The sequence below is a fragment of the Ambystoma mexicanum genome, chromosome 5q, assembly GCF_040938575.1.
Source record: "Ambystoma mexicanum isolate Mex_15411 chromosome 5q, UKY_AmexF1_1, whole genome shotgun sequence".
Classification (NCBI taxonomy): Eukaryota; Metazoa; Chordata; class Amphibia; order Caudata; family Ambystomatidae; genus Ambystoma; species Ambystoma mexicanum.
The window spans coordinates 493,147,591-493,174,396 of record NC_090933.1 but is presented as its reverse complement, the minus strand read 5'-3'; the positions used below and the strand labels follow the sequence as shown (position 1 = coordinate 493,174,396).

Genomic DNA, 26,806 nt, shown 5'->3' with positions numbered 1-26,806 from the left:
CAAAGAATACTTATGCAGCAATAGCAGGCATGCTAAAATCATTAGCCCAACAGCTCCTGCTCCCAGTCCAACTTTACGGTCGCCAACTAAACGCATTTGTCTAGGGAAGCTGAGGCCCTTCTTGAAGATATGGCAAAAGTCGTGTACAAGGTTAAGAGTTTTGATGCAAAATGTATCACTGTTGGGCCCAAGCTGGAAGACTTGTGAAGGGCAAAGCTGCAAGCAACTCTGCCAATGCAAGGCTCCAGTGAGCACCAGCATGCTACATAACAAGAGGCGAGTACCCCTAGTTTCACAATACCTGGAGTCTGAAGAAAAAAGTTCCAGCTGGCTTCTGTTCCTGTGTCAGTCCTGCAGCTCCTGCTGTTCCTGGGTCTCAGTATTGGGGACAAGAGGGAGGATGTCTGGGGACTCCTGCACTGCGGTTTGAAGGTCGGCAGCAGCAATGGGCACTATTCAGATCAGCGGCACTTAGCGGTTTCAGCTACTTGCAAATAGCACCACCGCGGTTCTTGGATATCTTGTGGACTTTCCTTGCTTCTGGGGTCCAGCACTCTGTTGAGGTGGCTCAGGCTTGGTCAGTGCTGCTTCATGGGAGTACAGAGGATCTTCCTGGAGCTCGGATCCGACTTAAAGACATTGACTTGATGCTGGTGTTCCTCTCCCTGCCAATCGGTTCCTGCAGCAACAGTGGAAGTACAGCCAGCTCTGAGAGAATGTCAAGATGAGCTTGTATTGGGGTCGATTGGTCCCACTAACCAAAGGGGAGAAGTTGTCGTTTGCAGGTCTTCTCTAGTTGAGGCGCATTCGGAGCTTCAGCACTGCAGCAGGGCTTCACCGGGCAAACCAACGGTCCAGGAGGTGCAGCAAGCCGTTTCATTCTCCGGTTCATTCGTTCAGTGGGCCACTCTGCCTTCCTTACAAAAGACCTTGCCTTTTATGCAATTCTTTCCCATTCATTTGCAGCCTTGCTGTCACTCAGAGCAGGGTGGCTGTCCTCAAAGGACAGCCAGCCGGTCAATAACCTTTGGGTGCATTCCTGTAACCAAGGAGACGAAGCACAGGGGGTTTTGGGTACCTCATTGCTTGCTTCCCTGCCAGGCACACTGGAGCCAGAGGCGAGATTCACCAGTGAATCCCGCCAAAGACAAAACAAACAAAGGGACCAAACCTGGTTTGGTGCGCAGAGTAAATCTCAAGAAGGACCTTTCCAACAAGAAATTGTGAAAAAAGACAAACAGGGCTATTTTGACAAAATGGGCACCCATGGGTGCAATACTGCAGCTCAGGGTTCAGCCTTTACAAAAAACACAAAATGGTAGGAAAAAGTAAACCAATGCCACCAGCCATTAATTGTAGAAAGGGCAACATAAAATTGTTACATGGAAAAGTAGACAAAGGAGATAATAAGTAAACCCTCCAGCATTATGTAAGATAGTGTGTGCTGGGTCTACAAAGAGAAAAAGGTAAGTAAAGTCAATTTCACTTTACTAACCTTGGAAACAGTAGTTCATCCAAGAGAAATTACTTAAACCGTTGAGAAACCCAAGGGACTTTGACACTGCACTGAGGGTGCTGTGTGTCACAATGTAAAAAAAAAGATACCTATGGAGTTTGTCAGACTCCAAAACCAAAAGAATCACAGGGTCAAATCCAAGAAAAACAAATGAGTGGGGAAAAAGGTCACACTCTCTCCAGGATAAAAATGAAAAGTCCTAAAATCCAGCAAAAGAGCTGGGGGTCTCCAAGGTAGAAGAGTTAAGAATTCTCCCTAACAGACTGTTTGTTTATTCTGACAAGCACCTTATTTTTTTAGTTTCTTAGCAAGGGAATACCCTCTAAGCAAGAGGGAAAGTCATGTGCTTTCTTGAAGTTACATGATGTCCAATGGTCCGAGTCTTACTTCTGGCTCTATAAAAGAATGTTTGGGAAAAACATATCAAAAAGTTAACAGATAACTTGAGCAACTAAACTGGCTTTTCAATCTTATTCAGAAGTAGAATACACCGAGTGGGATACTTTGAATGTGACTGTGCTCTACAGAAATTACTGCACAGATGTGTAGGATTCATGCAAAAATGTAACAATCCAGCAAGCTGGTAACCGGAACCTAATCTTTTGGCGTCTGCTCCTGAATATGTGTAACCTTAGAGAAGCAATACAAAGGTAGATCTATTTCGTGGTTTTAAGATTACACAAATGTTGTTTTGTCTCACTTCGGCAGTCTAGTCGATTGAAACAAATCAATTTAATGTGACACCATTATGAAACAGGAATAAATAAACAAAGGTACTGCCCATGTTCTGTTGTGGCATGTCCAACCAATGCCTAACAGGAGGATTGTTGGGGCACGGAAATCCGTTCCAAAGCACTGGCATTTACGTTAACATTATTAAACGGCATACTCGCTCGATTCAACATCACATTAGTTTTGGCTCCATAGATGCCACTGTATGACCCAAAACAAAAAAAATGACATTCCTCAAAGTTGACTGAGCCAACAAAACAACACTTAAAAGGGTTTCACATCACATCTGAAACATTTCATGTTCCATTACAGTTCAAGGTTTAGACTATGTAACATCCTTGGAAAAGCAGGGGCAAATAGCAGGAAACAGGAAGCAATGCATAAAATAAAGTGGAAAATCTTAGAGACAGTCAGCACTTAAGAAAAAAAAACTATGAATTAATACTTACACAGCAATAGCAGGCATGCTAAAATCATTAGCCCAACAGCTCCTGCTCCCAGTCCAACTTTACGGTCGCCAACTAAACGTGTTTGGCAGGCATTGTCATCTCCACATATACAAGCGGTCAGGTGAAGAACCTGCTTTTCAGGACAGTTCAAGCCTTGATTATCCTTCACAAGTACGGTAACTTCGTAACTCCTAGGCTGGAGTTTCTTTGGTATTAATTGTGCACTGGTGGCTTATGTCAAAATTAAAAAATAATTTCAGAAACAGGTATCTAGTTAGAATTAAATAATTCATCCGAACGGTTTGCTTGAATGCTTATTTACATAAATAATTGGTCGTGTTCATGCATAAAAAGTGCTTTTAAAAATGCATTAGCTATTATCACCAATAATATAAAGCAAACCTGTTTAATGCAAAACAAGGGTTGAGAAGCTGCGCTGAAATTCTGCATTAAAAACACTCCCATTACCATTACTAACACTGCACCAGATTCAGGCACATAAAAATAGGCCTGCATCTTTACCACAATACATATGCGCCTCCAATTTACCACCCCATGCACATGCAAAGTATGGGGCATTTGGAAAACAAAGAAGCGACTGCCTTGCCAAGGAGCCCAAGTGGGAAAACGTCTAGCCATGGGGTCAATCCTCTAACTATCTAGGGATGATCTAGGTCTATTTCAGAAGTCTGTAGCACAAATAACCAAAAGAGTATACAAATGAATGGTAAAAAGATATGAATAATCTCCCTTCTCCAGCTGTACTGTCTCAGAATATTTCTGTTTAGAGCCAGAACTGAAAATTATCTTCACTTACATATACATAATGAGATTCCTAAAACAATTCTCTAAAAAGGCAGTAAAGGCCATTCCACTTTACGACACTTCTATATAATGTCAATAAAATAATCCTATTTTCTCCAAGCTGTTAAGGGAGAATTCTCTGAAATGTGTCGATTCCCTCTACCTTAGAGGCCCCGAGCAACTTTGCTGGATTTTGAGCTCTTGATTTTTTTTTTTAAACCTGAAGAGAGTAAGAAACTTTTTCATACTCATGTATTTTAATGTGATTTTTGTCCTCTGTGGTACTTTTGGTTGTGGAGTCTGACAAACTCCATAGGCATCATCTTTTACATTGTGGCACACATCACCTTTAGTGCAGTGACGCAGGGAAGTCTTAGATTTCCCCACGGTTTAAATACCTTCTCTGGGATAAACTGTTTCCCAGAGCAATAAAGTGAAATGTACTCTACTTACATTTTTAACTTTTTAGACCCAGCACAAACTATCTTACAATATGGTGCTGTAGGGGCTACCTAGTATCTATCCCCTTTTGTCCAACGTCTCATGTAAAACTGTTATGTTACCCTTTCCTCACTGAATGGTGGTGGCAGTGGTTTCGTTTTTACAACCGTGGTGTTCATTTACCACAGCCTGCGCTCACAGCTGCAGTAAAGCACCCAAGGGTGCCATTTTTGTCAAAACGGCCTGGTCTTTTTTCACCATTTCTTTGTGGAAAGGTCCTTCTTGAGATTTACTCTTCGCGCCAGACCAGGTTTGGTCCCTTTGTTTGTTTTGTCTTTACCGGGATTCACGAGTGAAGCCCGCCGAAGCCCGCCTCTGTCTCCAGGGTGTCTGGGGGAGGCAGGAAGTGATTGAGGTGCCCGAAACTCCCTGTGCTTAGTCTCCTAGGAGACCCAAATGCACTCCGGCAAGAACAGCCACCCTCCTGGGTGACTGACAGCTAGGCTGGAATGAAAGGGAGAGAACTGTATAAAAGGCAAGTCTTTTGGCTTGGAAGGCAGAGTTGATCACTGAACGAAGGAACCGAAGAAAACTTGAAGTGGACGCCTGCTGCAACTCCTGGACCATTGGTTTACCCATTGAAGCCCTGCTGCAGTGCCAAAATGCCAAGTTCGCATCGACAGAGAAGCCCTTGCAAGGACGACTTCTCACGTTGAGTTGGTGTGACCAATCAACTCCAAAGTAAACCACCTGGACATCCATCTCGAAGCTGGCTGAATTTCCACAGAGTTGCTGCTGGAAACCGTAGAGACAGGGAGAGGAACACCAGTTTGTGTGCATTGCTTTTAAGTTGGTCAAGAGCTCCAGTAAGATCCTCCGGACTCCCAGGAAGTAGGCCTGAAAGCCTGAGCACCCTCAACAGAGTGCGGGACCCCAGAAGCAAGGAAAGTCCATCTCGATAGCCAGGAACCGCAGTGTTGCTATTTGCGGTAGATGCGAGGATCTGAAACCCTGAACAGCCACTGAAAGTGAAGTTTGCCGGTTGCACGTTTTGACCGAGTCCCCCGACATACTCCCTCTTGTTCCCACGACTGAGGCCCGGGAACAGGGAGATCTGCAGAGCTGCACAGGAACAGGAGTCATCTGCTGCATCTTTTCTTCATTTTAAAGGTACTATACAAAGTCTAAGAGAACTTACCTCTTTGCTGTAGAGTTGCTTGCATCTTCTACTACTTACAAGTCTACCACTTGCGGCCCTACATTGATTCATCTTTTCCTTCAAAGACTTCTGAAACATTGTGCAAAGACTTTTCTACTTACCTTCAAAGAAGTGCTTCAGCCCATATATACTCTTGCCTACTGACTTTGGCTTAGCCTCTTAACTGAATGACTCTTATTGGGGGATCTGAAAGTATTTGCCTGCTTAAGAAATATTTGTGGTATCTTGTTTGCTGCAATCTTTTCCCTTTTGGCTTACTCTTAACTAAATCTGAATTCCAACAGTAATATATTGATGTCAAAAGCACCCTAGCAATTAGTCACCTGTGGGTGTAAGTCTCTGCTGTATGCCATCCCAAATGGGTATTTACAGATTCTGAACTTAAGACTGTATAATTTTGAAGTATATTTGTGTGGTGCTTTACAGTGCTCCATTCCGAAGAAGGCTGACTAGTAAATAAATTAATAATTGTTTTATCAAGAAACCCTGTGTGTAAGCGTCTGCTTGAATACCTGTCACTGTGAACCTCTAACTCCTCCTACAGCTCACATTGACCCCTCTTGAGATAAGCCTGGCTACTCGTCCACACTACCAACCTGTGTAGTACAGACCTATACCAAAGGTTGGGTTATTACTGCCAGGAGGTCAGGGTTGTTGTAGTGCACCCTAAGGGTACTGCATATAAACTTGCCTACCATGCTTGCATCCTGGACCTTGAAGAAAATGCATCCTTGAAAACTCTTCCACCCTGGTCAACATGGCGTTAAGCTGTAACCCCATCGTGTTCATAGACCGCACCAAGTTCAGGGTGCACAGACTTGTCCTTCTCCAATTGATTAAAAGCAAACACCAGCTCATCAGCTGGAGCATCAGGAGCCAGTCCACCTCAGCGCCACTGACATGTGCTGTATGGTCACTAGATCTGCGCTACAAAGCAGACACTGTGGGTGTGTCAATGAGCTGCTGTCTCACTATGAGAAGATTACACACATTTCCTGTCTTAAAAAAAAAAAACACAACGTCCCCTAACATTACTGTCTACCTCTGGGCACCTGCTGCACCTGTGTAATGGTAGTTTCCAACAACCGTTCAAGGGACACCCTAGACTGGGATCTGAGTAATCCCCGATTATGTGTTTAGAGGATCTGACTACACCTAGACACATCTCTTCTGGTGCTTCTTGCTCTTGAAACAGGCCAGAAAAGTAATCGCAGAAGGACTGACAAACGCATACAACTTTTGTCGGAAGGTTTGTCACCCTTGCCTACAACTTGTGCACCCTAGAAAGCTTGGTATCCACCGTTAGTGCCCTGCAAAAATGATTATTCTTGTTAACAGGACGGTCATCCAGACACCACATAATATGGTCAGCACGTTCTAAAGTATGGATCTGTGGCCTTCGAAAGGAACAGGTGGGCTCAGGTGGAAGGCACAACATATCTGGAACTTCGTCACTTCAGATTAACGATAGGCATCCTCGCAGTGGCCATGAGTGGGAGTGGTTCCCTGTGAGCGTAATCTGAAGTTCACGCACATACGTAGAGAAGTCTAAAGGGGTTCAGAAACTGGTACCAGGCCTACGGAAGCGTGGTCATGCTTGTAAATCTCCCCAAGCAGAATCTGCCACTTCCCTCAAGTGCAGCAGGAGGAGGATCGGGCACAACTTCAATGCACCCCATTCTCCATATCTCCTCCTAGGGAATGGTAATGAAAGGGCTTAGTTTGATTTGCTTTTGGCATCATTGAGACAGGTCCTAAACGTTTCATGCATATAGAAGGCCTCTAGAGAATAGTGCACATCTGCGAAATACAGTTCACGCCAACGGTTGGGGTATGCCCCCTCATATACAGGGTTCTGCATAGAGTGGCATCAGAGACTGCAAAAGGGCTTTGATTACTAAAGGGCTGATCACACAGGAGATGCATTGTGCAGGAGAGGGAGGCAGGTGGGTTAGGCGCAAGAGGCTGGGCTTTACATATGTTGGACAAGCAGAGCTTTCCGATTCTTTATTAGTAGGAAAAAAAGTACTTTAAAATACTAATTGAAGATTTACTTTTTCTAAACCCTGGGAACACTTTTTTTCCCCCAAACTGTTTACGTTTTCAAAAGTGTTAGCTTACTTAACGTTATTTTGTGACTGTAGTAATATCTTTTATTGGTCAACCCAAAAGAACAAACGGGTGTTACAAACACATGTTTATCTTTGGACAAAACGAGGAAACCCATCTCAAATGAACCAACAATGTCAATGTCAAAAGCTTTTTGGTGCTACTGTAGACTTTGAAAAGCTCCATGTGCGTTAGGCAAGATGGTGTGCAGTACCCTTAGGGAGACTACAGCAACCTTGACCTCCTGACAATAGGAACCCAACCTTTGGTATAAGTCTGTACTACACAGGTTGGTAGTGTGGCTGAGCAGCCAGGCTTCAAGAAGGGTCAATTTTTTTTTTTTTAAATTTAGATTTTTAAAGAGCCCACACAACCCGGGGGGCATCGAGGCGCTGTTACAGGAGTATGTCTTAGTTGGGTATTTATAACGCAGTGAATACCCAGAGGTTTCTATGCGCGGACCCGGGGATCAAACCTGTGTTGCTTCGTGTCATCTTGTTTCCAAGATAAGCACGTTGCCGCGGAGCTATCCTCCCGGGACATCAATGTGAGCAGTAGAGTGGCTACACAGAGATTCACAGGAGTGAGTTCAAATAAACTCTTACACTCAAGGTTTGATTAAACAATTATTAATTTATTTAACAGTCAGTTATAAAAGACTTCTTCATAAGGGAGCAAAACATGCAACACTTCAAAACACACTTCAAAACACACTCTTAGTTTCTCTAATCAGTTGATACCCATTGGGGATGGCACGCAGACACTTCCTACACCCTGAGGTGACAAATTGGTAGGACGCTGTGGACATTGATTTATCCCTGGTACATTTAGAGCAATACTGAGTTTGGTGCAAAGGTTAGATAAGGGAATAAAACAAAGGTTAACAAATACTTAATTAAAATGGTAACTACTTTTTGAACCCTTCAATGCAAAGTAAATTAACCCTTTCCTGGGGAAAAGTAAAGCACAGAGTCAGAGGTAAGAAGAGTCTCTCAGTGAGCCAGGACAGCAATGTTAGTTGAGCAAAGTCTAGGGGAGATGAAGATCTACTTTGCAGGTAAGTAAACGTCTTGTGCAATGTTTATAGAAAGGTTTGCAGGAATAAAATCACATGAAGGGCCACAAACTGGGAGGCTTGTGAGGGGCAAAACTGTAAGCAACTCTGTAAGGCTACACCCCAAGAGGTAAGTCCTCTTAACTTTACAGTACCTTTGGTTAGAAGAAATGGTTCCAGCTGACTTCTGTTCCTGTACAGATGTGCAGCTCCTGGTGTTCCTGGACCTCAGTCATGGGGACAAGAGGGAGGACTTCTGGGGACTCCTGCACCGCAATAGGAAGGTCAGCTGCAGCAATGGGCAATCTTCAATTCAGCGGCACTTGGCGGTTTTAGCTCCTCGCATCTGACAGCAAACACTGCGGTTCTTGGACACCACTTCAGACTTTCCCCGCATCTGGGGTTCAGCACTCTTGAGGTGGCTCAGGCGTGGTCAGTCCTGCTTCAGGGAAGTCCGGAGGATCTTCCTGCCTCTCGGGTCTGACTTCTAAGTGATCCACTCAAGTGATACACTCAGTTTGGTGTTCCTCTCCCTGGCACTTCGGTTCCAGCAGCAGAAGTACAGCCAGCTCCAAGAGGATGTTCAAATGAGTTCACTTGGGGTTGATTGGTCCCACCAAACCAAGGGGAGAAATCGTCCTGGCAGGACATCTCTAGTTGAAACGAATTTGGAGCTTCAGCAGGGCTTCACCGGGCAAACCAATGGTCCAGGAGTTGCAGGAGGCATCTCTTCCAAGTTCTTCTTGGGATTCCTTTGTCCAGTGGTCGACTCGGCGTTCTAAGCCAAAAAGCCTCGCCTTTTATGCAAGTTTCTCCTATTCATTCCAGCCTAGATGTCAATCGCACAGCAGGGTGGCAGTCCTCCAAGGACAGCCAGCTGGCCAATCATCTTTGGGTGCATTCTTTTAACCAAGGGGAATAAGTACAGGGAGGTTCGGGCACCTCCCTCACTTACTGCCCCTGCCAGAAACTCTGGAGCCAGAGGCGGGCTTCACTCATGAATCCTGCCAAAGACAAAACAAACAAAGGGACCAAACCTGGTTTGGCGTGCAGAGTAAATCTCAAGAAGGACATTTCCAACAAGAAATTGTGAAAAAAGAATACTGGGGCCATTTTCACAAAATGGGCACCCATGGGTGTCTTACTGCAATTGCAGTCTGCGGAAAAAACACACAATGGTAGTAAAAAGTAAAGCACTGCCACCAGTCATTAATTGTAGAAAGGGTAACAAAAAAATGGTACATGAGAAACTAGACAAAGGGGATACTAAGTAACCCCTCCAGCACCCTATGGTAGTGTGCAGGGTCTAGAAAGTTACTAAATATAAGTAACGTCAATTTCACTTAACTGCTCTTGGAAACAGTAGTTTCACCAAGAGAAGGTATTTAAACGTGGGAAATCTAAGAGACTCCCCTCTGCCACTGCACTGAAGGTGCTGTGTGACAATGCAAATATGATGCCTATGGAGGTTGTCAGACTCCAAAGTCAAAAGAATCACAGAACAAAAATGAAAAGTCCAAAGTCCCAAAGTTCAGCAAAATAGTTTGGAGAATTTTCATTTTAGTGTTTAGAGACCACACTGTGCCACGCATAAATATGGGCATAAAGTAGTAAAGGGGGGTTGGTACTACGAAGATTACAGCTGTGTCTTATGAAGCCTGGGTAGCAAACGCACAAATGCTTAACGGTTGCAGTGCATATTCATTTTTACTACCATAAGGGTCCCCTGCTCCCCTAAAACCTGATTCCACAGCAATGTGGGTGGTATACACTGTTTTTCAATGCACTACTTGGCATATAGAATTGTAGGACTAAGAATGCTTCGAATGCAGCAATTAGACCAAGCAATCCACTCGACTCTCTACCCTTTACAGGAAAAGACTGGCAGTTAAAGTACTTCAAACCTTTGCCAGAGACGTGTGTCAAATGACATGCGCAAAGTATTATCTACGATTTCTTTTAAGTGCAAGTCTCGACTTAAAAAAAAAAAAAAAAGCTATTTTGAAGCAGGGGTTCATCTATCGTACCCGAAGACCATTTTCAGAATGAAATGCAAACTAAAATGTGACAATAGTGCTATAACCTCATTATCCAGCATCCCTTTTGAATAAAGGGTGCCGAATAACAAAGCAGGGTGAATAATAGAAACATTGCCATTCTGGATACATTTCAGAGGAAATAGAGAAAAAGTGCCATATAATAGTAACCAAGTGCTCCGCTCTGGCGTATATCAACTGCAAGGCTTACATTGATGACAATGACATAAGCCCGCTAATGGAGGTTTCTGGATAATTGTGGGCTGTATAAAGTTATTGTACTATGAACAATTGGGCTGAAAAAAACAAGTCTTATAACTAAAATCTAGCTTTTCACTCAACATTTTGCAGTTTTTATTATCCAGGTAAAATGAGCTGGCACACTGGGTACCCAATAAGATTGCCACCTCTTTGGAAATAGCACCAACAGATTTTTGAATACCTTTTCTTGCACCAATCGCAACCTTATTTACAATGGTCTAGCTTTCTATTCAAGACAGGATTGCAAAATGTGGAACATTTCTAAACTGAGATGATGTAGGTCCCCTGAGACAAGCGTACACAACAGAGCAGAGTGCCCAATTGGAAAGCCATTACCACCACCTTGCCAAATACCCAATTCCCCTCCTCCCACCAGCCCTAAACAACAAGGGTCCAGGTAGTTCACTGTGGAGTGCCTAAGACTTCAAAGTGTAAGAGGCTCCCCACACCGTGTCCATTTTTCATGATGTATAAATATTCTGTAACTTAAGAGATGTTAAGTATTACTTACAATCCACATGTCCAATCTCCCAGTTACTTGCTGTTCCAACAGGTTCATCAAGAACAGTGAAGGTAAAAGGAGCACCATTTGGAAAACCATCTGGATCTTCAGCAGTAATATTGACAAACTTCACTTCATCACATATGGTCTGCGCAGGATTCAAAATCTTTGGACAATTGTCATTAAAATCTTCAACTTCAATCTCTATAGTACCTGTTGCTGTTTTCCCTGGAAGTACTGGCGATTACAAAAGAAAAAATATCAAATGTTAATTAACCAAAATAAATTGAATTCGACGGTGGACTGCAACAAATAAAACTTTACAAGTAACAAATATTGGCAAACCTAACTTTGGCTTTTGTGGATGCATGGGATAGACTTTAGCCAGGCACTGGCATAACAGAAGTAACTAAAGTTTGTTACCAACACCAACAATAGAAATGCCACTTATTGTTATTTTGCATTTGTATAGCGCCTTATATACCATTGGTATGGTCTGTAGGCGCTGGTAGGTTGAACGCCCTTGGGAACCGAAATTCGGGTCAGTGGAAAGATTAGAGAGAGTCCAAAGGTGCGTGTGCGCACCGGTATGTGTGCAGCTGGTGCGGAATTCATGTGGTAGCTGCTTCTTAGCGGTAGGTGTGGTGGTTGAGAGATCAGGGATATGTGTTCGGTCTGGCTGGAATTATCCAGACCGAGTGTGGCGGCGTTAGGCCTGAGGAGAAACGCCTGGCTGGGGGTGTGAGACCAGCCATGTTTACTTGGAGTGATGGGGGGTGAGCGGCAGATGTTGATATGAGAACAGTTATACCGAATGGTGTCATAGTATCTCTGTGTTCTAGTTGAATGGTGGTGTAAGGAGAGTTTAAGCGTGGGGTGTGATATGCAGTATGCTCTTTCAAAGATTCCTTGCATTCCAAAACAAAATATGCACGTCGCGCAATTCTGAGCGGTCAGGTCCGTTCTATGTGTTTTGGTTCACATCCGCTCTATGCACTATTCACCCATACACTCATTTGTTCCATGCGTTCGTCCGCTCCACAACGTTCGTTCGTTCGTTCCATACACTCGTTCGCTCTCCACAAGTTCGTTCGCTCTCCACAAGTTCGTTCGCTCTCCCCACCCTCAGCCGCTCTCCCCACCCTCAGCCGCTCTCCCCGCCCTCAGCCGCTCTCCCCGCCCTCAGCCGCTCTCTCCGCGCTCCTTCGCTCTCCGCGCTCCTCCCCTCTCCGCGCTCCTCCCCTCTCCGCGCTCCTCCCCTCTCCGCGCTCCTCCCCTCTCTACACTCAACCTCTCTCTACACTCAACCTCTCTCTACACTCATGTGCTCTCCACATTCATCTGTCTTCCACATTCATTTGCTCTTCATATTCATCCGCTCTTTACTCTCAACCAACCTCCACACTCATCCGCGCTCCACATTCGTCCGCCAGCAGCGCTCCTCCTCCACGCTCATCTACACTCATCTATATTCATTCGGTCTCCTATTCAGCTCTCTCATCCTCGACACTCATCCGCCCTCGACACTCATCCGCCCTCGACACTCATCCGCCCTCGACACTCATCCGTTCCCCCGACTCAGTCGCTCCCCCCACCGCTCTGCACATTCAACCGCTCTCCCCACTCAGTCGCCCCCCCACTCAGTCGCTCCCCCCACTCAGTCGCTCCCCCCACTCAGTCGCTCTCATGCTTCTCTGCTCTCCACGCGCCTCCGCTATCTACGCTCCTTCACTCTGCACGTTCCTCCGCTCAGCACGCTCTTCCGTTCTCCACGTGCCTCCGCTCTCTGCACATAGCCGCTCTCCACACTCGACTGCTCTCTACACTCGACGGCTCTCCACACTCTTCTGTCCTCCACATTCATTTGCTCTTCAAATTCATCCGCTCTCCACACTCCTACGCCAATAGTATTCATCCTCTAACACTCATCCACAACTCATCTATACTTATCCACACTCATCCTTACTCATTCGCTCTCCCCACTCATCCGCTCACGTCCTCCACACTCATCCGCTCTCCACGCTCATCCGCTCTCCACGCTCATCCGCTCTCCACGCTCTACACTCAACCGCTCTGTACATTCATGAGCTCTCCACATTCATCCGTCTTCCACATTCATTTGCTCTTCATATTCGTCCGCTCTTTACACCCAACCGTCCTACACACTCAACTGCCCTCCACACTCATCCGCCAACAGCATTCATCCTCCACACTCATCCACACTCATCTATACTCATCACAGTCATTCCTACTCCCCCACTCGTCCAATCACGCCATCCACACTCTTCTGCTCTCCACGCTCGTCCGGTCTCCACGTTCATCAGCTCTCTGCACTTTCTACATTCCCACTGATTTATTCCTATTGTCCACTTCACTGTTTTAGATCTACATTACTCGTTTTAGTTCTGTTTGTCATTGTAGGTTACAGTCTGGTTAGTTTAGCTGTACTTTATTTATTTTGTGGTTTGCTGAGTCGTTGTTATTGTGATGATTGATGTTGCTGGTTTGGAACCGGTTGGTTTTAGGGAAAGAGCCAGGTTTTTAGTAGTTTGCGGAATGCCGTTAAGTCCTTAGTTAGGCAGATGTGGGGAGGGAGCGAGTTCCATAGGGTTGGGGCCAGGGCTGAGAATGATGCTCCGCCTAACCTGACTGAGTTTGTCTTGGGAATTACTAGGAGGCCGGCTGAGCTTGGGTGCGAGTGGGGTGATAAGGTATTAACTTTTCTTGAAGATATTGCGGTCCAGTTTTATGTAGTGCTCGATGGGTGAGGCATAAGGTTTTGAAGGCCACTCTTCGGGCTACTGGAAGCCAGTGTGTCTTGAGGGCTGGGGATACATGGTCTCTTGGACCGAGCGCAAGTAGCACTTTGGCCGCCGCGTTTTGTGCTCTTTGGAGTTTATTCAGTTGGTAGGCATGAATTCCGAGGTATAGGGGGTTTCCGTAGTCCAGTCTTGATATGACGATTGATTGGACCGCGGAAACTCTGTTGGGAAATGAGAGATATGGAAAGATGCGCCTAAGGTTTTTGAGGTGGTAGTGGCAGGACTTTGAGACATTGTTGACTTGGCGCGAGAGTGTTAGGTCGGAGTCAAGGGTGCATCCAAGATTTTTCACTGTGTTGGAGGGTGTCGGTGAGTTGCCCATGGTGGATGGCCAGGGTAGTGGGTGCGGTAGAAGATCAGAGTTGCCGCAAACCATGATTTCTGTTTTGGATGGGTTTAACAAGAGGTGGCTTTGGGTCATCCAGCGTTCTATGTTCAGGAGGCAGGATGCAATATCAGGTCGGGAGTTGGGTTTTGCGTTCAGAATTTTTAGAATAAGTTAAGTGTCGTCGGCGTAATTGTAACACAGGATGTTGTGTGAACGAATTATTGGTGGGAGGGTGATCAGGTAGAGATTGAATAGGAGGGCGGATAGACATGCTCCTTGTGGGACTCCTGTGTCGACTGGTCGGGCTTGGGAGGTGAAGTCGGAGAGTGTCGTTATTTGGTGCCTGTCTTTGAGGAACGAAGCTATCCATTTAAGGGCGGTTCCACGTATCCTTAGGGAGCGAAGGCGGTCCAGGAGGATTGAGTGGTTGATCGTGTCAAAGGCGGCCGATAGGTCGGGAAGGATTAGTGCGGCGCATCCCGCGGAGTCAGCTGTCCTTTTAAGGTCATCCGAGATCGAGGTTAGGGTGGTTTCAGTTCCATGACGGGTTCTGAATCCTGATTGGGCAGGGTCCAGGAGATTGTTGGCTTCAACAAAGGCATTTAGTTGGGAGTAGGCGGTTCGGTCAATGAGTTTGGCAAGGAACTTGGTGTTTGAGATGGGGCGGTAGTTTTTGGGCTCGAGAGGGTCGAGCGAAGGTTTTTTAATTAGAGGTTTGACGTGCACCAATTTGAATGCATCTGGAAAGATACCGGCGGAAAGGGAGGCATTTATGATAGATCTTGCGTGTTCTCCTGCGCAGGTGGAGGTAAAGATTTCTTTTAGGGTTGTGGCTGGGCAGGGGTCCAATGGTGATCCAGATGGTTTACGGGCGGATAGGAGTTTGAGAAATTGTTCTGGTGATATTGGACTGAAGGATTCAAGCGTTGGTTGAGTAGAGGTGGCAGCTGATGGGCTGGCCGGTACGGGCGGAGGATTGCCAGGTGACTGTAAGAGAGCCAGTTTGGTGGTTAGAGTTTTTGTCCTTTCGATAGCCGTGGAGTAAAAGTGGAGGGAGAGAGAGTCACACAGTGATTGTGACACGGTCGGGATGGTTGTGTTACAAGCCGGATTGGTGAATTCGGAGATAATTTTGTGAAGTTCTTTGCTTTGGTTTTTGCAGTTTAGGATTCGGGAGTTGTAGTAGGCCTTTTTTGCTTTCCGGATTTCGGCTTTGTACCGATACAGGTGTCAGGCTAAGGAGGTCTTGCTCTCATGGGTTTTCTCTTTCTGCCATTTGCGTTCTAGGTATTTGTATTGTCGTTTAGTGGTCTTCAGCTCAGGGGTGAACCATCTGGGGAAAAGGCCACGGCGGGTTGATGGTTTGCACGAGGGGGTGAGCTGCATCAGAGATGCATTGAGCCATGAATCAAAGGCCTCAGGGGTTAGTTGTTGAGATAACAGGTAGGTGGTGGAGACTGGAGGAGTGCCTCGGCTAGGTCCGGGATGATTATTAGTTTCTTCCAGCATTTGCGTATGTTTGGAGGTTCAGATGTGAGTACGGGAAGGGGCTCGGGTGAGTGGATGGCGAACTAGAGAATGAAGTGATCGGACCAGATGACAGGGGTGGGCGGCATTAGATGGGTCTGGGAGTTGGAGCTAAAGATGGCATCAAGGGTGTGTCCTTTATAGTGAGTCGGCCCGTTTATGTGGGGTTGGAGATTAATTGCATCTAAACCATCAACCAGGGAGTATGTCATAGGGTTGGTGGGGATGTCGAGCCATATGTTGAAGTCTCCAAGAAGGATGAGGTTGGGATGGTTTAGTTGGAGGGTGGCAATAGAATCGCAAAGGTTGTTTGTGAAGTGTCTATCGTAGCCAGGGGGCATGTAGATTATTAGGAAGCTGTGTGAGAGCGACGGGGACAGGGATAGTTTAACGAGGAGAGATTCGCAGGATGGAATGGAGGGTTGGTTGTCGATGATTGAGGCGCGGAAGAGAGATTTGAAGACGAATGCTATCCCCCCCTCCCCTGGACGGACGGTTCAGTGGGATGAGGGAGTAGTGAGGCGGAAAGGCTTCATTAGCGATTGGGCCGAAGTCGTCAGAGAACCAGGTTTCAGTGATGAAAACTAGGTCTGGTTTGACTGAGGCGAGGAGATCAAAGATGCAATGTCTGTTTTTTGCCACAGATCAGTCGTTAAATAGGATGCAGTTCACATCGGCAGCCAAGGATGGTCTTGGTGCTGGAGCGGGATGGGGCAGTGGAGGAGCGGGTGGACGGAGGGGGGTAGGGTGGGTGATGATAGATGGGAATAGTGGGCGAGCAGAGAGATTGGCAGGCTTCGAGTGGGGTTGGAAGGCTGCGTGTGATAGAATGATCGGGTTTGGGTTGGGGGATTTGAAGGAGGGGTGTTGGCGGTTAGGAGTTTCAGTTGCAGGTGATGTGAAGTCGAGGGAGAGGGGTTTCAGGCAGGGAGAAGCCATGGGGGAAGGAGGAGATTGCGGGATAGAGGTGATGGGTCAAGACAAGGGAGGTGAGGAGTGCTGAGAGATTGAAAGGGACAAGGAACGTTTCCTCTTTAGTTTCTTTGCTGCGACTGGTGTGTGGGAGAGAGTAGGGGGGTCAGAGGGGGAGAGGGATGCAGCTTCGGTTCTTGCTAGGGCTAGGCGTGTGGTTTTTAGGGAGGGGAAAGGGTGTGGTCGGGGGGGGGGGTGGCAGGTGGGAGAATGCAGGGTGGGGTGTGCCAGGAATTATAGTGAGGGGAGCGGGTATGGGTAATTCTGGTGGGGTGGGGGTGGGGTTCAGGGGATGAGTGGTCTTGGGGTGAGTGGCTCGCCATCGTGCCCCCCTGGCATGGTGTTTGGAGAGGGGAAAGGCAGGGAGTGCGAAGGAGGTTGGAGAGATTTGGGAGGGGGGGCGGGAGGGAAGGCAGCTCAGAGAGTGGGGGTGGTCCACGAGGTTCGTTTCTGACTGACTCTTGAGGAGTGGGTGCACTCATGATTGGTGCAAGCTTTTAGGTTGATTTAGGAGGGCTTTCTGATTGCAGTTCTGAGGCGCGGTGGTGGTGACACGCTTTTAGGCACACCTCAAGGTTCAATTGCTTGAAGATGATACTAGACTATTGGTGGTTTTCTAGATAGAATTGTACACAGAGGTGATTTTAGTTTATTGGGTACACTTCTAAGTTCACCTGTACACAGAAGATATTCGGTCAGCTTCTAGATTCAATTTGCTTAGAGGGGGTATTAGATTATTAGTCACAGTTTTAGATTCTATATTACACAGATATACTGTTAGTTATACTGTTGGGATTCAATAGGGCACGGTAGTGGTGGACTTCTTTTAATTCACCTTTATACAAGGAGGGTATTAGGCATGGATCTAAATCAACTTTGTAGTTAGATTATTAGTCACTGTTTTAGATTCTACATTACGTAGCTATGCTGTTAGTTATTTCTAAATCTGAGTTTCACCGAAAGGTTGTTGGGCACAGATTTAGATTCTATATTACACAACTATGTTTTTAGTTATACTAATAGGATTGAATAGGGCACGGCAGTGGTGGACTTCTTTCAATTCATCTTTATGCAGGGAGGCTATTAGGCATGGATATAAATCAACTTTGTAGATTATTAGTCACCGATTTAGATTCTACATTACACAGCTATACTGTTGGTTATTTCTAAATCTGAGTTTCACAGGTTGTTGAGCACACTTCTAAATTCAACTATCACCGATAGTCAATTGGGTCCACTTATAAATGTATAGACAGGCTATTGGGCACACTTCTAAATGTAACTTTCGGGGTGGGTAACTTTCTAAATTCTAAATTCAACTTTCCCAGAGAGGCAAGTTGGGCACACATCTAAACGGACTTCTCGCGTTCTGTTCACTTCTAAATGCAACTTCTAAATGCACTTCTGAATTCAACTTTCACATAGAGGCTATTGTGCTATTGTGCACACTTCTAAATGAGCTTCTTAATTCAACTTTTCACAGAATGGCTGTTGGGCACACTTCCAAATTCACATTTAGTCTATTGGGTTCTACTTTTGACTTACCACAGACGGTCTGTTGAACACACTTCTAAATGCAACTTCTAAATGCACTTCTTAATTCAACTTTCCACAGGGAGGCTATTGGGCACACTTCTAATGCAACTTCTAAATGCACTTCTTAAATCAACTTTTTACAGGTAGGGACTTGGGTACATTTCTAAATGCACAGAGAGGCAATTGGGCACACTTCTAGATTTAGCGAGGCAATTGGGCACACTTCTAAAAGCACTTTTAAATTCAACTTTTCATAGAGAGGCAAATGGGCACCCTTCTAAGTTCACAGCGAGGCTATTGGGCACACTTCTAGATTCAGCGAGGCTGTTGGGCACATTTCTAAATGCACTTCTTAATCCAACTTTTCACAGAGAGGCAGGTTGGGCACACATCTAAATGGACTTCTCGCGTTCTGTTCACTTCTAAATGCAACTTCTAAATGCACTTCTAAATTCAACTTTCACATAGGGGCTATTGGGCACACTTCTAAATGGACATCTCGTGGTCTGTTCACTTCTAAAATGCAACTTCTAAATGCACTTCTTAATTCAATTTTTCAGAGAGAGGCAAATTGGGCACACTTCTAAATGAACTTCTTAATCCAACTTTTCACAGAGAGGCAAATTGGGTAGACATCTAAATGGACTTCTCGCGTTCTGTTCACTTCTAAAATGCAACTTCTAAATGCACTTCTAAATTCAACTTTCACATAGAGGCTATTGGGCACACTTCTAAATGAACTTCTTAATTCAACTTTTTACCGAGAGGCAAATTGGGCACACCTCTAATGAACTGGGTGCTATTTGAATTTAACTTTCTCAGAGAGGCTATTGGTCACAGCTTATAAGTGCACTTGGAAGACACTTCTAAATACAGTTGGGTACACTCCTGAATGCAATTGGGTTCCAGGCTATTGGTCACAACTTCTAAATGCAATTGTGTATACGTCTGAATTCAGCTTCTAAAGCACTACAAAATCAACTTTCGCGGAGAGGTACACTTCTAGATTCGCTTTCAAAGAGAGGCTATTAGAGATTCCATCAAGTGTGGCATATGCTAACATTCACACTTCTGCTCAGAGGTGGCGCAGGCTAATTTGTGTGGTTCTTTCGGGCTACTGTACTAGCTATCATTAGACTGCAGGCTATTGAAAGGTAGGTTAGAGTGGCAGGAGCTTTCAGGAGCAGAGTAATTGCACTACGTCCCACCCAAGCCAGCACTTACAGTTTTGTCGGTGCCTGGTGTCCGTTGGCTTCCTTGGCGTCCCCTGCGGACACCGGCTGACACTCCCTGGAGTCGCCTCTGTTGGAGTCGCCCTTGGCCTCGGGGCCCTTAGCCACTGGGGCTGCCGGGCAGGGGGCTGCCCTGGGAGGACCGGTGATGAAGGGAGGGATGGGCGGGTCAGGAGGCGGGGGGGTGGGTGGTACCAGGAAGGGGTGGGAGGCTAGACCCGGAAGGCTGAGCGGATGGCCCAATCAGAGTGCGGGGCGGGCTGGGAGGCGGGAGGGCCAGAGGGGACTGGAAGAGGGAGTGGGGAGGGATGGAGGGAGGGGAAGACACGGGGCTCGAGGTGGCCTAGGGGGGCGGGGGGCTCGAGGGGACTGGAAGAGGGAGTGGGGAGGGATGGAGGGGAAGACACGGGGCTCGAGGTGGCCTGGGGGGGCGGGGGGCTCGAGGAGACTGGAAGAGGGAGTGGGGAGGGATGGAGGGGAAGACACGGGGCTCGAGGTGGCCTGGGGGGTGGGGGGGCTCGAGGGACTGGAAGAGGGAGTGGGGAGGGATGGAGGGGGGAAAAACGGGCTCGAGGAGGCCTGGGGGGCGGGGGAGCTCGAGGGACTGGAAGAGGGAGTGGGGAGGGATGGAGGGGGAAAAGCACGGGTTCAAGGGGTTCTAGGCCCACGGAATGCCCAGAAGTTAGGGTCAGCCCACGATCCTGGTCACACACTCACCGGCAAGGCTCCCTCTGTAAACAGAGCGCGATGGCCACGGGCGGGCCGCTAGACCCGGAAGGCTGAGCGGATGGCCCAATCAGAGTGCGGGGCGGGCTGGGAGGCGGGAGGGCCCGAGGGGACTGGAAGAGGGAGTGGGGAGGGATGGAGGAGAAGACACGGGGCTCGAGGTGGCCTGGTGGGGCGGGGGGCTCGAGGGGACTGGAAGAGGGAGTGGGGAGGGATGGAGGAGAAGACACGGGGCTCGAGGTGGCCTGGGGAGGTGGGGGGGCTCGAGGGACTGGAAGAGGGAGTGGGGAGGGATGGAGGGGGAAAAACGGGCTCGAGGAGGCCTGGGGGGCGGGGGAGCTTGAGGGACTGGAAGAGGGAGTGGGGAGGGATGGAGGGGGAAAAGCACGGGCTCAAGGGGTTCTAGGCCCACGGAATGCCCAGAAGTTAGGGTCAGCCCACGATCCTGGTCACACACTCACCGGCAATTTAATTCACATACACTTTGTGTAATCTAAAACAAATTACCATTTTATTGATGTTAAGGAGAATTTTCATTTCTGTGCCAATCCCCTTCAACCTTAGAGGCCTCTAGCTCTTTTGCTGGATTTAGGACTTTCTAATTTTAACTGCTGAGTGAATGGGACCTTTTTCACACTACCTCATGTGTTAACTGATTTGGGTTTTCACAGTTTTTGGAGTCCGACAAACTCCATAGGCATCTGCTTTTTGTATGGTGACACAGCACCTTCAGTGCAATGTCACTGAGAAATCCTTTACATTTCTCTTAAGGTTTAAATACCTTTTCTTGGGTGAACTACAGTTCACAAGAATAGGAAAGTGAAATTGGCTTTACATACCTTTTCTCTTTGTGGTTCCAGCACACACCATCATATGTGGAATGCTGGGGGTTTATTTAGTAGCCCCTTATCCTACCTTCTCATGTAACATTTTCATGTTATCCTCACTACTTTAAACGGCTGGTTGCAGTGGTTTACTTTTTCCTACCAGTGTGCTTTTCTACTGCAAGCTGAACACTCAGCTGCAGTACAGTACCCATGGGCTGTCATCTGCCATTTTCTGTTTGTGAGGTCTTTCTTGGGTTTTATTCTGTGCATGGAGACAGGTTTGAGCCCTTTGTGTTGCCTTTGGCGGGCTTCAGTCCTGAAGCCCGTCCCTAGCTCCAGTATGTCTGGAAGGACAGGATGTGAGGGAGGGTCCTGAAACTCCCCTGTCCTTTGTCTCTAGGAATGAATGGAACTAGTCCCGATTGGCAGGCTGGCTGTCCTTTAAGGACAGCCACCCTGCTGTGTGATCGACAGCCTAGGCTGTGCATGAATGGGAGAAACCTGCTTATAAGGCGAGGGTTTTCGGAATAGAGACAGAGTTGACCACTGGGAGAAACACACGACAAAGAAACCGTGAAAGAAGCCTGCTGCAACCTCCTGGACCTTTGAATTGCCTGGTGAAGCGCTGCTGCTGTGCTGACCTTTTTCACCTCGACAGAATAGCTCCGGACAGAATGACATCTCCCCTTGTGTTAGTGGGGCCAACTAACCCTGAGACGAACTCCACTGGACCACCATCCCAGACTTGCTGTGCCTCTCTGTTGCTGCGAGAGCCCATAGTCAAGTGCAATGTCTGCGGTGGAACAAATCCGGCTAGAAGCTGCAGGAGTCTCCCGAGGACCCTCCAGAAGCAGGCCCTCCATATCCAGAGTGCCCTCACCAGAGTGCAGGACCGAGGGAATGAAGGAAGTCCAACCGGTGTCCATTGTTCTGCATCAGTGCTGTTTGCTAAGCGCTGAAACTACTAACTGCTGCTGAAGCAAAAAGAGCTAGTAGCTGCCGACGACCTCCCAAGTACTGCCGTAGGAGCCCTCCATACATCCTCCCTCTTGTCCCCATGACCGAGGCTCAGGAACCATGGTCTGCATCACTGTAGCAAGACAGAATCCAGCTGGATCACTAGTCTTCTAATCAGAGGTACTGTTTAGGCTTGGGGTACTTAACTTATTGCCTTTAGCCATGCTTTTCTCTCTTGGGAATTGCCTTGGTTTACCTTCTTCGAGTCGATTTCAACTCCTTTCTCACAAGTTTAAACGCTTGTGACCCTACAAATGATTTTTCCGAACTCTCTAACTTTGTGCAAGACTTCTGTCCAAGAAGTGCATCAGATCCATAGACTGTTCCAAATGACTGGCTGTCCTGGCTCCCTAAAGGCACTCTTCTAAATCCATTGGCTTTGATACAGTTTGTCCCTCATAGTTGGTAGCTTGTTGTATACTGGTACAGCTCGGAAAGACTTATCTAGACTTCATTGGAGGATTCAGTTGTCCTCACATATTTTGAGAAACTGTTCTAACTTTTTTTCTTCCCTAACCTTTCCTTTCTGCAACTCAGTCTACAAAAGTATTTTGGTGTCATATATAAATGCAAATACTACTTTTGTGATAGAAGTCACCTTCGGGTGTAGAAGTAGTGTATGAAGCATATCCAAAGATCATCCACTAGCTTTATTTGACTCTGAAAAGTAATTTTAAAGTGTATTTGAATTGTTACAACAAATTGAATGCTTATTTTAAACTGACGTTAAATAAATGATTAACTATTTATAACTAAAACCTTGAGTGTAAGTGTTACTTGGTTACTTTTATTTACGAATGTCAATTGTACAGCTCTACAGCTCACATGTACCCCTCTCGAGATAGGCCTGGCTGCTCAGTCACACTACCAACTTGTGTATTACAGACCTATACCAAAAGGTGGGTTACCTAATATTAGGGAGAATTCTCCTTTCTATGCTAATTTCCTTCAACCTTAGAGACCCCCAAGCAATTTTGTTGAGATTTAGGACTTTTGAATTTTAACCTGGAGTGAGCCCTTTTCCACACATGTGTTTTAACTTGATTTGGATTATGTGTTTCCTTTGTTTTTGGTGTCCGACAAACTCCATAGGCATCTACCTTTTGTATGGTGCAAACAGCACCTTCAGTGCAGTGTCAGAGAAATCCTTTAGATTTCTCATAAGGTTTAAATACCTTTTCTTGTGTGAACTACTGTTCCCAAGAAAAGTAACTGAAATTGACTTTACTTACCTTTTCTCTTTGTGTAGGTCCAGCACATACCATCTTATGTGGAGTACTGGGGGGTTACTTAGAGTGCCTTTTCCTACCTACTCATGTAACATTTTTGATGATACTCTCACTACTTTAAATGGCTGGTGGAAGAGGTTTAATTTCCCTAACATTGTGCTTTTCTTCCGCAGGCTGAATCCTCAGCTGCAGTATAGCACCCATGGGTGGCCATTTTGTCAAAATGGCCCCAGTCTTCTTTTTTTGCAGTTTTCTGTTTGTGAGGTCTTTCTTGGGTTTTCCTCTGCTCGTCAAGCCAGGTCCGAGCCCTTTTTTCATTTTCCCTTTGGTGTACTTCAGTACTGAAACCCGCCTCTGTCTCCAGTGTGCCTCTGGCTCCTGTGTGTCTGGAAGGCCAGGAAGTGAGGGAGGTTTCCCAAAACTCCCCTGTCCTTTGTCTTTAGGAATGCTTGAATGCACCCAGTCCTCATTGGCTGGCTGGCTGTCATTTCAGGACAGCCACCCTGCTGTTTGAGTGATAGCCTAGGCTGTGCATGTATGGGAGAAACCTGCTTAAAAAGGGGAGGGGGTTGGGACTAGAGGCAGAGTCGACCACTGGGATGAACACCGGACAAAGAAACCATGAGCGTAGTTTGCTGCATCCTTCTGGACCTTTCAATTGCCCGGTGAAGCCCTGCTGCTGTGCTGAAACTCTTCTGATCGCCAAGAGAAGCTACGGAAGGGACGACTTCTTCCCTTGAGTTAGTGGGACCACTTACCCAGAGACGAACTCAACTGGACCAACTTCCCCGACTGGCTGTACTTCTTTGCTGCTGCAGGGACCGAGTGCCAGGAGTCGAGCAATCCGGTCAGAAACTCCAGGTGTCTCCCCAGGACCCTCCTGAAGGAGGATGACCAGAGCTCGAGTCCCCCTCACAAGAGTGCAGGACTCAAGGAGTGAAGGAAGCCCAACCGGTGTCCAAAATCTGCGATGGTGATGTGTTCTGAGTGCTGAAACCGCAAAGTGCCGCTGACCTAATTAGACGTCGTCCGTCTTGTCCCCACGCCTGAGGGCCAGGAAACCAGGATTTGCATCACTGGAACCAGACAGAAGCCAGCTGGACCACTCTTCTTCTAGCCAAAAGGTACTGTTCCGACTTGGGGTACTTACCTCAGTGTCTTTAGCTTTGCTCTTCGAAGTTGAGACTTGAGTGCAAGTGTTACTTGTATTTACGAATTTCATTGCTACAGCTCTAATTTACCCTCTTGAGATAAGCCTAGCTGCTCAGTCACACTACCAACCTGTGTAGTACAGGCCTATACCAAAAGGGGGGGTTACCTAACAACAAGAGGACACATGTGTAGTCTCACACAGAGAGACTGCACCAATTCCTACCCAACAATTGAAAACATGTATTTTGACAGATATGCATTAGGACTCCTAGCAGCAATGGTTGATGAAGCTATAAGCCCAAGAGAATGATTAGTTAAGAACCAAATGTTAAGAAGTTTTACTAAAGTCCACCTGTGTTAAGACTGTAAAAGACTCACTCTTAGGAGTACAGGGCTCCAACTCTTACGTTTGGCCTGAACTACCCAAAAGGTTTGGTAGCAATGGACGAGCAGCCAGGCTTACTCTAGGACAGAGAAGGGCTGTAATGGAGTACAAAGCCCTGTGAGCACACCTATGGTCAAGTAAACACACACTGTAGTTGTATAGAAATATGCTTATTATATATACTAAGGCAATGTTAAAATCAAAACAATTCAGGTAAGTAAAAATAGTTCACAGAGAGATGCAGTAGATATCTGCTGTTGCAACACTCAGATCAATAGTAGAACTTTAGATGAATAATAGGTAAGTACAAGAGTAGCTTCAGGTTAGAAAATCATTCATCAACCGACATTTACTTAAATAGCAATACAGGTAGGTTAGCAACTTTAGGAAAGCCTTTACTTTAGAAGTCCCACCCTATCTCGGGTGGGAAGAGTCTCAATAAGTCAGAAAGGGACACTAGGGGATCAGTGATCATCGGGCGGCAGAACAAGCAGACACAGTCAAAGTTGTCAAATATCAGAAGAAGATTTCTCCTAACAAGTAATTGTTAGAGTAGTTTTCCTAATGTCCTACTATAAGTTGGATTCGGCCTTTCCATGGACAGCAGGTCTCTGGGTACTGGGGTTCCTCAACTCTGGAAACTCCTAGGACCTGGGGAGATGGCTCAATTCAAAGTTAGTCTTGGGACTGGTTGTTCCAACCAGCCAAAGGGAAGGAGTCATCCTCTTCGGAGCAACTCTGTTGCACAAAAAACGGGGTCAGGACAACAGTGGTCGCTTCATAGTGTTGCAAAGTACAGGCGTCTCTGGTCGTCTTCGGTTACTTCAGCTTCCAATGGTCAACTTGTTTTCACTCCAGAAGACTTGCCTTTTATACAGTTCCTGCACACATTCCTGCAATCTCTCTCAGCATTTTACAGAAAAGTGTTTGGCTGTCAAATCCGGACAGCCTGTGGGAGCTGGTCCTATTCAGGCACACTGGCAGACAAAGGACCAGGTGGCAGAAGACTCCTCCCCACCTCCTGCCTTCCCAGACACTCTGGAGCCTAGGCGGGGTCACCCAAGGGTTCCCGCCAAATGCAAAACACACACACTGACCCTCTCCCTCCCAGAATGGTATAAGGGCTAACAAAGAACAACCACGCTAGTAATGGCAAAAAAAGAAGGGAGGCCCCAAGTTGGTACTTGGGTGCCCCTATTGTGAAGTACCGAGGCTATGGGCATAGCCTGCAGTATAAACACTACACAATAGTTGCTAGAGCATGTCCACAGCCACCAGCCATAACTAGGAGATGGTCTATGGGACTAAATAGTCACAGGAGCAGAGAGACGGGGGATACTAGGTATCCCTTTGGCACTGCACTGAAGGATGTGTGTGCCAAGCTCTCAGGCTATAGAGTTTTTGGGAGATATAATAAGAACAGTAGTTACTTGAGGAAATATAAAACATCTCAAAGGAGGACCCCAAGGGTCCCCAGCAACACCGACCACATATGGAGCAGACAGACTCCATACTACAGGCAGAACACAAAGAACAGAGTTCCAAAAGATAGAGCCCACAAGAATGAATGAGTGGAAAAAGGCTTCACTCATTCAGGGTTGAAAGAAAAAGTTCCAGAAGTCCAGCAAAAAGAGCTGGGGGGGGTCTCACTACGAGAGGGGAGGAAGCATAATCTCCCTAAAAGTAATGGAATTGGATTCAAAGGGCTCGGGAGGCCAAGTAGGCCACCTGAAGGATTTCTACCTCTAGGAAGGATGTCTTAAGGCACAGGAGAACACAGTTGGGTCGTCCACCCCAACGTGACTCAGAAAGCTCAGGAGGAGAGAACACAAAAACTGCCAACGTAAGTACCCAGGAGTTAGACAGTACCTTCTATGGTGAACAGCAATGTCACTAGAGGGGCCCCAAGGAAAGACTATAGCAGCTCCAG

At 46.7% G+C, this 26,806-nt stretch overlaps 1 protein-coding gene across 1 annotated transcript in view; it reads right to left on the bottom strand.

Annotated features, from left to right (window-relative positions):
• The window catches only part of LOC138497459 (desmoglein-2-like), a 289,004-nt gene that overhangs the window by 49,145 nt on the left and 213,053 nt on the right, over nt 1–26,806 (bottom strand). The window contains exons 11-12 of the mRNA XM_069620959.1: nt 11,133–11,360; nt 2,698–2,928 (exon numbers count right to left, since the gene is read on the bottom strand). Of these exons, the coding sequence (XP_069477060.1) occupies nt 2,698–2,928; nt 11,133–11,360 (459 nt within the window). The remainder of the gene's footprint in view (nt 1–2,697; nt 2,929–11,132; nt 11,361–26,806) is intronic.